Genomic DNA, 13,969 nt, shown 5'->3' with positions numbered 1-13,969 from the left:
TCACTACTGCAGCAAAAAGACAAGGATAGCTCTGAGCTCTTAAGGCCAGGGTGCCTTTTACAATAACTGCACCATTCTGAAAAAAAAAAATTCATGGAAAAGCTGAACAATGCGGTGTTCAATCAATTTGTTCAATTATGTACAAACAAGAGACACACACACACGCACACAAGACTTTCAATAAACTCCAGAAAGAAGGTAAAGGTTTTAGTATTTTCCAGACCCGGAAGAAAGAGGATTGACTGGTTGCTAGTAAAAGATGCCTATATTACTCCGGTATTAAGACTTCATGTGTTCCAAAGCCAACAAAGGGCTCAATTAAGAAATGAATGAAGGCAGGTTGGATTTATGGGAAATGTATTTTTATTGAAGCTTAAGAAGTTGTGACAGCACAGTGGCACCGTACAATTGAAACATGAGCATGATCAATGTTGAACATGAAAATGTGTAGCATTGCATTTACCAATCACCAAAGATGAGAAGGATCCCGTTCTGTAGATGTTAAAGAGGAGGGGGATGTGAAGAGTGAAATAACACAATCAACAAAAAGAAACAGTATTTGGAAGCTGTCAAAAGGTAAAGCGGGAACAGTTGGTGAAGGTTTAGGCTGGGTTCACACTGGTGCGATGTGGGAAGGCTGAGAATCCAGTGCCGGTTCCCGAATCGCACCTGCATTGCACAGTGGTTCACACTGAGATCTGCGAACGTCTGGAGGTGCCAATGTAGAGTTAATGACAGCCCCAGATCGGTTCGCAGATCACAGTGCGAACTATGAAATGTTGCAGGAATCAGTTCGCATGGGTGTGAACACCCATGCGATCAGATTCCAGTGTGGACCAAAAAAAGGGTCCTGCACCATTTTGGTGCAAATGCGATTTCAGCCATACAGTTTGTATGACTGAAATCGCATGTGATCTGCACAGCAATGCGGTGTGAATCACATACAATGTCTGTCATCACACTAGTGTGAACCGGGACATAGGGGTGTGATCCTGTTTGAGTTAGAGCCCTTTCACACTGTGCCGTGGGCAGCGTTAGCGGCGCTATTCGGCCACTAGCAGGACGCTTTTAACCCCCTGCTAGCGCCCGAGGAAAAGGTTAAATGCGCCCGTGTATAGCCACAGCCCACTTCTATGGGCCAAAACTCATTCAAAACTGTTCTATAGTCAGATGAATCAAAATCTGATGTTCTTTTTGGCAACCATGGGTCCCTTGGACTAAGGAGGAGGAGGACTCAAAAGTCTGCATCTCTGATGGTATGAGAGTGCATTAGTGCGTATGAAAAAACACCATCAATGCTTAAAAATAAATTCAGGTTTAAGTGCATCCAGACAATGTCTTTTTCAGGTAAGGCCTTGCACATGTTTATACTGCACCCATGACAGCAGTAGAAAGGTCCAGGTGCTTAACTGGCCAGCCTTTTCACTAACTGAAAACATTTGGTTGCAACATCTTAGAACGAAAAATACTACAAAGAAGACCCAGGACTGTTAAAGCAGAGCTCCACCCAAAAGGGGAAGCACCACCTGTCTGCCCAACCCCGACGGGGGGGAAGCGAGTACCTGGTTTTGACAGTTACCCACTCCCACTTCTGGCTCAGTTCCGCGGCAAACTGAGCTGAAAGTGCAGCCCCCCCTCCTTTCCCCACAGCCGATCCATTCACAACACGCTTTGCGCATGCGCACAGAGAAACAGGCTGGGAAGCCCCAATTCTTCACTAATGGTTTCCCTTAGCCAAGATGGCGGCGACTGTACAAGACTGAATGCAAGGTTGGTGTTCAGCTTTAAAAATGCCTGAGTGAATTTGGCCACAGTGATGTGGAACACATTTAACAAAGCTCTTTTGTGAGCTGAACCCCTTATTCAGCAAGGCCGATTCAAAGCAAACATCATTGTAAGCCCCATCACAGCAGACTCTACAGCCTAGGTTGGCAACCCATTTACCACGGTCTACCTGTCGACTGCTCACAGGTGACAAGTAGACCGAGAACAGGTCTGTGCTGCCGCCCCTGCCTTTTACTTCCTGGTGCCAGTCCTCCTCTGCCGTGCCTTCCGTCATTCTATCTAGGGATCGACCGATTATCGGTGTGGCCGATTATCAGCGGCCGATATTCACTTTTAAAAAAGCATCAGTCAAAAAAACTGACCGATATTACAGATATTGCTTCAAGGGGTTTTACCAGGGTGATGCATGCAGCTGTTCTTTAGAGCGGACGGTTTACTTTATTGTAATAACAACTGATGCGGCTCAGCAGCCACTCGGCTGTTATTACAAGCAGCGGGAGGGAACGTTCTCCCCCCTCCCACCGCCTTCTGCCGCTCGCCCGGGCTCTCCGTCCCACCAGGAGGCTCAAGAAACCAGCCGGCACGTCCGCCAGCTGCCCGAAGACCCGAACAAAGCCGCTGCTTTGTTCGGGTCTCAGATCTAGTAATCCGGAAGCAATGTCATGACATCACTTTCCCGATTACTGGCATCTTAAAGGCTCCAATCATTTTGGCGCCAATCGTTTTGAATACTTTAAAAGCACAGAGGAGGGGTTTGGGGGTCTTATAGACACCTGATCTCTCCATAAAGAGTACCGGTCACTGCCTATTACTGTCACAAGGGATGTTTACATTCCCTCCCCTCCAGCCTCCTTCTCCACGGTCATCAGTCAATAGCGGAGAGCGAGAGGCAGCATGGCTCAGGACAGAGGGTGGGGGGAGGAACTGGCCAAATTGACTTTAAAAAGTTAACCCGCAGGTGATTGGTTGCTAGGTCCTAAGCAACCAATAACCAGCTTGTTAATATGAAAAGTCACTCTGCCAGCTCCCGCCGTCTGTCCAGAACTGTGCTACCTCTCCCTCTCCACTGTGTGCACAGATAGGATGCTATGGAACACTGCAATGGGAGGGGATCCAGGAGGTCACTGGTATAGGGTAAGGGGGGTGGGGGGGTGGAAAGGACACTACTGTGTGTGGGTGTCTGTGGGGTGGCGAGGACGTGATGTGAAGGGGCAGTAGTCTTACCACCCTTCACATCACCCTCCCCACAACCCTGCATTCTGAGCACAACGCACTCCTGATCCCTGCATTCTGAGCGCAACGCACTCCTGATCCCTGCATTCTGAGCGCAACGCACTCCTGATCCCTGCATTCTGAGCGCAACGCACTCCTGATCCCTGCATTCTGAGCGCAACGCACTCCTGATCCCTGCATTCTGAGCGCAACGCACTCCTGATCCCTGCATTCTGAGCGCAACGCACTCCTGATCCCTGCATTCTGAACACAAGCACTACTGATCCTTGCATTCTGAGCGCAACGCACTCCTGATCCCTGCATTCTGAGCGTAACGCACTGCTGATCCCTGCATTCTGAGCATAACGCACTCCTGAACCGTGCATTTTGAGCGTAACCCACTCCTTAACCCTGCATTCTCTTGTACTACACAAACACACTGCGTTTGCGATCTACGTTTGCCAGTGTAGTGCGTTTTGAACATGGTGCAGGAAACACACATGGGTCATACCTTTTTGGCACAGCATTCTGGTGTGAACTGGCCCTAACAGGACACTGTGCCTGGTGATCTTTGACTTCATTAGTGTTGTTCAAGTAGATCTCCATCTTTCCAAGGTTGCCTATCCCTGCTCTACAGTAGCTTTTCTAACAGCATATAGTATATTTACATTCTTTCAATGCTTTCAAATTTCAGTTGAAAAATTCTAACAAATGAAGCCCCCAAAACGAATAAGGTTTATTAAATGGTATTTAAAAGCCTGTAAGGTTGTTCAAGCTGATCAAGGCTGTAAAAGCACTCCAAATTCCAGAATGATAAAATCTTCTTGCTTTGTGCACTGGTTCAAATCATTTGGTGGGGGGGGGGGGGGGGGTATGGTGCAGGGTTGTTTTTTAGGGGTTGGGCTTGGTCCCTTAGTCCCAGTGAAGGGAATTCTTAAAACTTCAGAATACTGAGACATTTTGGACAATTTCATGCTCCCACCTTTGTGGGAACAGTTTGGGGATGGCCCCTTCCTGTTCCAACATGACTGTGCACCAGTGCAGAAACAAGGTCCATAAAGACATGGATTAGTGAGTTTGGGGTAGAGGAACTTGACTGGCCTGCACAGAGTCCTGACCTCAACCTGATAGAACACCTTTGAGATGAATTAGTGCGGAGACTGTGAGCCAGGCCTTCTCTTCCAACATCAGTGCCTGACCCCACAAATGCACTTCTGGAAAAATGGTCATACATTCCCATAGACGCACTCCTAAACCTTGTGGACAGCCTTCCCAGTGGAGTTGAAAAAAATAAATAAAAAAACACAATAACCACCATACAATCCCATACCCACAGTTGATCCAGAAAGGTGAAAAACCCCAGCAAAGCATGATCCAATTTGCTACAGCAGGGGAAAAAATTCCTACCTGAGGCAATCGGGTATTCCCTGGATCAACCTTACCTATAAATATTAGTATCCAGTTATATTAGGTACATTTAGAAAGGATATCAAGCCCCTTTTAAAGCAATCTACCAAGCTGGCGAGAACTACCTCTGGAGGGAGTCTATTCCAATTTTCACAGCTCTTACTGTGAAGAAACCTTTCCTTATTTGGAGATGAAATCTCTTTTCCTCTAGACGTAAAGAGTGCCCTCTTGTCTTCTGTGATGATCTTATAAAATAATAAGTAAATAATGCAACACCAAGTTCACCAAGTTCCAAGTGCTCCTCCTGATAAGAGGCATGGAGGAGCTCAGCTATGAGGAAAGATTAGAGTAAACTGAATTTATTCTCTCTTGAGAAGAGGAGATTAAGGGGGGAAATGATCAACATGTACAAATGTACATGTTGATCATTTCCCCCCTTAATCTCCTCTTCTCAAGAGAGAATAAATTCAGTTTACTCTAATCTTTCCTCATAGCTGAGCTCCTCCATGCCTCTTATCAGTTTGGTTGGCCTTCTCTGCACTTTCTTCAGTTCCCCGATATCCTTTTTGTGAACTGCTGCCCAAAACTGAACTGCATATTACAGATGAGGTTTCACTAATGATTTGTACAGGGGCAAAATTATCTCTCTCTCTCTGGCGTCTCTTAATACAAGAAAGGACTTTGCACGTTTTGGAAACCGCAGCTTGGCATTGCATGCTATTATTAAACTAATGATCTACTAATACCCCCAGATCCTTCTCCACTATGGACGCCCCCAGTTGTACCCCAGTATGTATGATGCATGCATATTCTTAGCCCCCAAGTGCAAAACTTTACATTTATCAACATTAAATCTAATTTGCCACATAGTCGCCCAATGAAACAGTTAATTAAGGTTGACTTGTAAATTGGAGATATCCTGTAAAGATGTTATTCCACTGCATAGCTTGGTGTCATCTGCAAACACTGAAATTGTACTTTTAATCCCAGACCCAATATCATTTATAAAGGTATTAAAAAGTAGGAGTCCCAACACTGATATCCTTAGACCATTCAGAGTATGAATCCTTAACCACTAGTCTCCAAATTCTGTCTTTTAGCCAGTTTTCTATCCATTTACAAACTGATATTTCCAAGCCTGTAGACTTTACCTTACACATTATCCGTGTGTGGGGAACTGTGTCAAATGCTTTTGAAAAATCCAAGTATACCACGTCCACAGCCACCGCTCTGTCCAAGGTTTTACTTACCTCTTCATAAAAAAGAAATCAGGTTTGTTTGACAACTTCTGTCTCTCATGAATACATGCTGTCTGTTGCTTAAAATATTTTTTTCCGTTTCATCCTTTTCTACTTCTTCAGTCTTTCTTTTCACCCTGAATATCCTCTGTACCATTATGCTCACTACCACAGCCATAGTGACGGCGGTAACTCACATATAGAAATTACACAATACATGGTGAGCCAGAAATACATGTCAATGTATTCTGCATTATAACTGTTTGAATTTGAATAATAAGTTGATGCATATCCCTTTTGTTTCATGACCAGTTTGATATCTTTACCAGGTGGCTCTTTTTTAGGCCACCTTGGATTTTTGTTTATATAAATGATATAACATTGGCTAGAACATTTCCTAAATATCCAAAAATCTATGTTCACTTGATTTTATTGTCATGTCCAAACGATTGTGATAACCGATATGTAATTGTCAGGAATATATGATATGACTTGTTTTGTGTTATGTATCTATGGCATATAATAACGAAATAAAGGAATTAAAAAAAATATATATTTTTTTCCAGCAAGAACTCATATATGTGGTCTTTTATTAAACTCTCCAGTATCTTCCCGACTATAGAAGTTAAACTAACAGGACTATAGTTACTTGGTAAAAACTTTGATCCCTTTATAAATATATGCCAATCCAGTGTTACTATTCTAGTCATTGACAGGTTCCTAAAAATTACCTTAATATTGAACCCTATGGACCAAGACTGGGATGCCATTAAAGTTCATGTCCGTGTAAAGGCAGGAGTCCCAATACTTTTGGTAATATAGTGTATCTCAGTGCTGCCAATCAATGCAAAGTGATCAATAATTTTCCACCCTGACCGACTGACTCAGTTTGATCTAATCTGTTCTAAATTGAGTTGAACTCATTTGGAATGGTAGGTGTGGCTATTCGATTGTTTTCAGATGTAATCATTTTGAACAAATCACACACTGATCAGGTAACAAAATCAATGCGTGTATGGCCATCATAAGGAGAAGGCAGCAAGGCGTGGAATTCCTTTCATTATATATATATACACGTTATTTGACCGAAGCTGTACCAAAACAACCCCAAAAAACTGAAAAAAACCCCAGCTTTAAAACAAAAATTTTAACAATTTCACCAAGATGCATACAAAACACTCAGAAGCTCATGAGAACCAATTTTTTCTATCTTCTGCTTAGCAAAAAAAGACAATGACAGTCATCTAAATGTATGCAAAGGTATGGGAATGACATACTCATTGAGAACATTTCCTGTAAATAATAGGCATTCAAGCAATACAACATCAAAAAGTACAGCTTGTTTACAAGATTCACTGTTACACACTACTGTATACTTAAAGTGGACCTAAACAGTCTATCCTTTACAGCCAAGGAAGCGGCCATCTTAGCTTCTGTGATTAGTTATGACACTGGCCATTTTGATGGCTTGACAGGTCGATTGAGAGTATATGCAACTGTGACAGTTATTATTCGTGACATGCCTTGAATGCACGGTTTTAGAAAACTGTTAAATTGAGTTTAGTCACTATCAAAAAATCCTGGGCTTCCATATCACCTCAGCAATGCCACAGGCTGATGCCACGCTGCATTGATGCAGTAATTCATGCAAAAGGAGCCCCGACCAAGTATTGAGTGCATACTATACTGTACATACTTTTCAGTAAGCCAACATTTCTGTTAAAAAAATTCTTTTTTTATTGGTCTTATATAATATTAAAATTTTCTGAATTTTAGGCTTTCACTAGCTGTAAGCTATAATCATCAAAATTAAAAAGAAATGTTTGAAAAATATCACTGTCTGTAATGCATCCATCTAAAATATATGAGTTTCACTTTGAATTGAATTACTGAAATAAATTAACTTTTTGATAATATTCTAATTTTATGAGATGCGCCTGTATATACATATTTGGGTCTTGAAGTGGTTAAGAGGATTCAGATCAGAATAAGCACACAGAATACTGCTGGGTTTTCAACACATTTCAAACACAGAAGGGTTGCTCTTCAGGGAAAACAAACGAGTTCAACAATGCTTAGTTCCTTTTGGTTGAACATCTGCCATCAGAAAAATTGAAAACTGCCAAACTGAACACCTGCCCAGGATAACCCTTTTTACTAGTCACATGCCTCAGATTGGTACTGAAGAAGCACCACAGTATGATCATATACACAGAGGGGTAGGACCGGTGTCCCTCAACGGATTCCTGGAAAAAAAAAAAAAAAAAGAAAAAACCCCCGCAATTTTCTTTCTCGCCCCTAGAATGACAGAGAAAGTTTTATACCTTCCGGACACAGAGGTGATGGCTACAAGAAACACCACATTGTGGGTGAGAGTGGAGAAAGGAATGTCTCTGATGGGTTCAAACAGATCAGATGGTCTTCTAGCAGGATAGTTTAATGCTGCAGAGACAGACAAATCACCCGAAACTCCAAGATGTTGATCAGGAAACAAGATTCCTCAGACAACCAATTTCCCTCACTTATAGGACTCCTCCCCAGCTTGACAGACGAATAAGTGCTTTGGGGAGCACAAACAACTTATCAGAATGATTCCAATCTTCATAGAGATATTTTTAAAAGTGTATGGGAAAAAAAAGGCCTTTGCAGCTCTAGGATTTTTAAATGGCATTAGACTGGAAACAGCACTGGTAGAAAGCAACAGGCTTACCAAGACTATTTCAATCACCACAGAGAGAAGTTTTAAAAGCGGATGTTAAAGGATAAGTCCACTTTTAGTAACATGGTAAATGTTATGCCCACATTTAGGGTGTAACATGTTACTGACTTCATTTATAAACCCATTCCACTCCCCTCCTTCACACACAAAACAAAACACTAAATTTAGACTTCAATTAACCTCTCCCCCTGGAACACACCTTTAATATCCAACACCTCCTCAAACTCTTCCTTTCTTCTTCTCACTCATTCTATCCACCAAATCAACTCCGCTTATTTTTCTGTTTTTTTAAACTCAAATCACCCCTCCCAAATCTTTGATAAATTCTCATTTGAGTGATAGAATTCTTCCATGGTATAGATATATTTCACCCTCCTTAGACAATTACCCCATCAATGGAACCTCTTGCAAGCCCCAGAACTTTGGAATAAATCCTTTGTCTGCATTCAATAAATGGGGAATGGGAAGTGATTTCCTATACTGTCCTATTGATCTCACTGTACCATGAAACAAGCATATTCATGGTTCCCTGGGTATTTTAGTACCAGAGATTTCAACTTAATTATCCCGGTCCAAAACTCTTGTATTTTACACATCCCCACCAAATGTGAAACTTTCGTTACACCCTCTCCAACATAATGGTGACTTTCCTGCTTGGTATTTATGTGCTTTAACAGGTGCAATATACCATCTTGTTAAACAAATGTATCTCTACGGTGTGCGTCAATTGAGGAATTGAGCCAGCTTCAACACCTTTTTTCTTTGTTGCTCATTCAAGGCCACCCCAATTTCTCCCTCCCATTTTCCAATATATGGCGGTATTTTAGGCTCCGCCTTAGCAGTTTTAATCTTATGTATCTGTAAGATAAAGTGTGTCACCCGACCAGTAAATTCTCTTTATCTCGTATAGGTTGAGGCAATAATGCTATACAGGCAGGGTATCCACTCATCTAAAGGAGCAACCCCCTATTTGTGCCTTAATTCTTGTATAGTGCTCATCCCTTCATAATATCCTTCAAAGAACAAAGAAGTGCTGGAAAAAAATAGCTCTGTGTTTTACACAGCAAAACTGATGAAAAGACATGTATCCTCCTAGGACACTAGAAATAAACCAAAAAAAAAAAAACAAAGGCAAGCTGGTAGTAGGAGGGATTATAACCTGGGCTGGCTTTCAGTTTTGTTTGCCAGTGTCCAATCAGTGATCAAGAAAAAAAAGTGACTCCAATACCTACAGATACCAGCTCCATTTGCAGTACAACCTATACAAGGGCTTACCAGACAGCAAAGAGTCCAGAGAATTCTATGTCCCTTAGGCCAAACATTTCATGGCTTCCCACCTGCTTCATGAACACTCTCCATTTGGACAGACAGACCCTCCTACAACTACAATTACCCAACCTGAACAGTAAGCCCTGGTTCACACTGCCCCGACTTGTCATGCGACTTGAGAGTTCAAAGTCACATGACAAGTCGTGCCCCATTAACGGCAATGGAACCGGTCTAATTGGTGCGACTCAAGTTGCTCCGACTTAGAAAATGGTTCCTGCACTACTTTTGGAGTGACGTCAACGTGAGTTGCATTGACTTCTGTTAAAGGAGTCGTATGGAAGCCGCAATGAAGTCGCGCAGGGATGTTGGATATGAAGCTGCGGCAGTGTGAACAAGGGCTGAAGCTTACAGTGACCCATAAAAGTCACTTAAGACCCTTTCGCAGAAACTATACAAGTGTTCCCCATTACTGAAATAAAGTCCAGTAGGCCAATCTGAGGACAACAATGCCTTTAATCTGGATTCATATAACATCTTAGAATACAGTAAAACAAAAAAGTAGATTTACCTGCATAAGCTGCTGCAGTTTAAACACCCTCTTGTATATTGCAGAATTTGGAACATTATACCGCTTCGCATTCTCAAACATCATATTTAAATCTGTTTCCAAGTGGTCCAGACTCTCGTATTCCTGGTTCTTTAGCTTATTTCTGAATAAAAGTGAAGGAAACAATTTTATCAAAACGCTGCTGTGGAAAACTGATACATTTTTCTAACAGAGAGAGGTCATAACATTTTACCAGTGTATTGGAAGGGTCAAAGACAAGACTCCAACCAAAGCTTTCAATTTGTTACAGGGTAAAAACCTGTGTTAAAGGTTTTAATCCTGCATTAATGCACCCTATGTTTTAAGATAAAAAAACCTTCTGTGTGTAGCTTCCCCCCAGCAACCCCCTAATTACCTACCTGAGCTCCTTCTCTCTCTAGCAATGTCCACAATGCCCTCAGCCATCCAGGACACTCTCCCTGACAGGCTGAGACAGAGCAGCGGCGCTATTGGCTCCGGAGGCTGTCAAAATCAGTCAGTCAATCAGGGGAGAGAGGGGGCGGGGCCAGGTCGGGGCTCAGTGTCTGAATGGATACACGGAGCTCTGACTTGGCTTGGCTTCCCCCTGTAGCAAGCTGCTGGCTGAGGGGCACTCAAAAGGAGGGAGGGGCTAGGAGCAGCAAAGAGGGACCCGAGAAGAGGAGGATCCATGCTGCTCTGTGCAAAACCAACTGCATAATATAGGTAAGTATAACATGTTTGTTAATAAAAAAAGTAAAATAAAAAAAAAGAGCCTTTACAATCACTTTAACTTTATTCCTACTGTCTCTGTACCCAAATCAGAGATTTATCCTCATTTCCAAAATTTGATAGATGTCAGACACAACAGGAACTCACAGGAAATCTCCCAAAGGGGACACGGGCCACAATAATAAACTCTACTAGAGTGTGGAAGGGTTAAAACTACAAAAATGTTTTTTTACTTCTGTGTCTCCCTTTTTACGTCCGCTCTATGTGACTAGTAACACAACAGGAAGTGAAGCGAAATCTTATTACAGACACTGAGCACATTTAAGGATAATGGTTATACTTTGTGCAAACCAAAGTCCATCAGATGTAAAAAAAACATATGGGAAATGCATTTTCGGGAAATGCAACAGGGAAAAAGATGATGCATTGTGTGAAGAAACTAAACACAGACTGATGGGATAAGCACCAAACATAAACAGCCTTGTGTTTATTGCAAGCCGCTTGTATGGAGCCGGCATGCATTCCAAACTACCGGAAATGATGCCCAAGACCCAACAGGAAATTACATCAACGATGCTGGACAGGCAGCCTCAATGCATTTTGCAAAAACTGCATCATCAAGAGCTTCCTGATGACGCAGTTTTTGCAAAATGCACTGAGGCTGCACATCAGCCATCATTGACATCACTTGCGTTTGGGTCTCAGGCATCATTTAGAGTCTATAGAACGTACGCCAGCTCCATACGAGCGGCTTGCAAAAAAACACAAGGCTGCTTATGTTGGCGCTAAAGGCAGCACCATTAAATGTAGGTGAATATTTGTTGTTTTATACCCACTCTTTAATAAAAAAAAAAATACACTATTACGATCAATTATGCTTTCTGAGAGAAAGATCTGGAGAGCCTGGTGTCGGTGAACCTTATGTAGTATTATGTGGATCATCTGAATTATGATTTGAGGAGTGACATCTGTTACCACCCCAAATTATTTGAGGCATGTTAAATATTTATGTTTTTTTCTATTTTTGCACACATATGAATTGAGATACTATTTATGGGTTTATGTTTGATGATGTCATATTGATTTTTATTTATATGAGGCATTGGAGTGATATAGGTGTATATGAGGCACTATGTTGCGATTTGAAGGTGGGCCCATCCACTTAAAGGGACAGCTGCACATACAGTGGGGAAAATTATTATTTAATAACCTGCAGATTTTGTAGGTTTGCCCACTCACAAAGAAACAAAGGGTCAATAATTGTTATCATAGATGTATTTTAAAATGATAGAAACTGAATTTCAACCAAATTCCAGAAAAAAACACATGATACAAATGTTAAAAAATTGTGTTGCAGTTCAGTGAGTAAAATAAGTATTTGATCCCCAACTAAAAATAATTCTGGCTCCCACAGACTGGCTACAGTATGTGTTCATGTGGTACACAGATTCGTTCTGTCAAGGTGCTCCTAACGACAACTCTTTATCTGTATAAGAGACACCTGTCCACAGAATCTCTTTGTTCCATTCAAACCCACCACCATGGGCAAGACCAAAGAGCCGTCAAAAGACTTCAGGGGCAAGATTGTAGATCTGCACAAGGCTGGAGTGGGCTACAAGACCATCAGCAAGAAACTTGGTGAGAAGGAGACAACTGTTGGAGCGATTATTTGCAAATGGAAGAAATATAAAATAACCATCAATCACCCTCGGTCTGGAGCTCAATGCAAGATTTTGCTCATGGGGCAAGGATGATCATGAGAAAAGTGAGGGATCAGCCCAGAACTACACGGGAGAAGCGTGTGAATGATCTTAAGGCAGTTGGGACCAGAGTCACCAAACAAACTACTGGTAACACAATGCGCCGACATGGATTGAAATCCTGCACTGCCCACAAGGTCCCCCTCCTCAAGAAGGCACATGTACAGGCCCATCTGAAGTTTGCCAATGAACATCTACATGATTCAGAGAGGGATTGGGAGAAACTGCTGTGGTCAGATGGGACCAAAATTGAGCTCTTTAGCATTAACTTGACTTGCCGTGCAAAATGCTGAATATGACCCTAAAAACACCATCCCTACAGTCAAGCAGGGGGGGTGGAAACATTATGCTTTGGGACTGTTTCTTTGCTAAAAGGAACAGGCCGACTTTCCCGCATTGAGAGGCCAAAGGACGGGGCCATGTATTGTAAAATCTTGGATGAGAACCTTCTTTCCTCAGCTAGAACACTGAAGATGGGTTGTGGATGGAGTATAACATGTTTGTTATTTTTATTTTATTTTTTTTAAATGAGACTTTACAATCACTTTAAAAGGTCATGGAGTGGCCTAGTCAGTCTCCAGATCTTAATCCTATAGAAAATTTATGGAGGGAACTGAAACTTCGAGTTGCCAAGAGACAGTCAAAGAACTTTAAGGATTTAGAGAAGATCTGTAAAGAAGAGTGGACCAAAATTTCTCTTGAGATGTGTGCAAACCTGGTAACCAACTACAAGAAACATCTTACCTCTGTGCTTGCCAACAAGGGTTTCTCCACCAAGTCATGTTTTGCTTGGAGAATAATACTTATTTAACTCACTGAACTGCAACTCAGTGTATAACATTTATGTGTTTTTTTTTCTGGATTTTTGGTTGATATTCTGTCTCCATCTTTTAAAATACACCTATGATATAAATTATAGACTCTATTTCTCTGTAAGTAAATCTGCAGGGGATCAAATCATTTATTACCCCTCTGTATACACACACACATTTTATCATGCTGTTGGCGCCATACTTAGCACATTGTTTAATCTAGCTTGGCCCAAACAAGTAATGTAAATTGTGTGAAAAGCTGGAGTTGTTCTTTAACCACTTCCGGACCGCCGCACGACGATGTACGTCCAAACTTTGAAGGGGGATACCGTTGTTATGGCAGCAGCTAGCTGCCATAACCCCGGTATCCCCGTTTTCATGCGGCGGCCGGCTTTCTGATAAAAGTGGTCCCTGTGGGGGATTCGCCGCGAGATGACTTTTATTGGTGGCGGGAGAGGGCCCCCCCTCCC

At 42.1% G+C, this 13,969-nt stretch overlaps 1 protein-coding gene across 15 annotated transcripts in view; it reads right to left on the bottom strand.

The window, feature by feature from the left end:
• PBRM1 (polybromo 1) overlaps nt 1-13,969 on the bottom strand; it is a 159,689-nt gene that overhangs the window by 82,684 nt on the left and 63,036 nt on the right. For all 15 annotated transcript variants that reach the window (XM_073592431.1, XM_073592437.1, XM_073592434.1 and 12 more), the window contains exon 12: nt 10,199-10,340. In XM_073592431.1, the coding sequence (XP_073448532.1) occupies nt 10,199-10,340 (142 nt within the window). The remainder of the gene's footprint in view (nt 1-10,198; nt 10,341-13,969) is intronic.

This window comes from Aquarana catesbeiana, linkage group LG07 (assembly GCF_042186555.1).
Source record: "Aquarana catesbeiana isolate 2022-GZ linkage group LG07, ASM4218655v1, whole genome shotgun sequence".
NCBI classification, from domain to species: Eukaryota; Metazoa; Chordata; class Amphibia; order Anura; family Ranidae; genus Aquarana; species Aquarana catesbeiana.
Note: the sequence above shows the minus strand (reverse complement) of the source record. Positions and strands in the feature narration are given on the sequence as shown.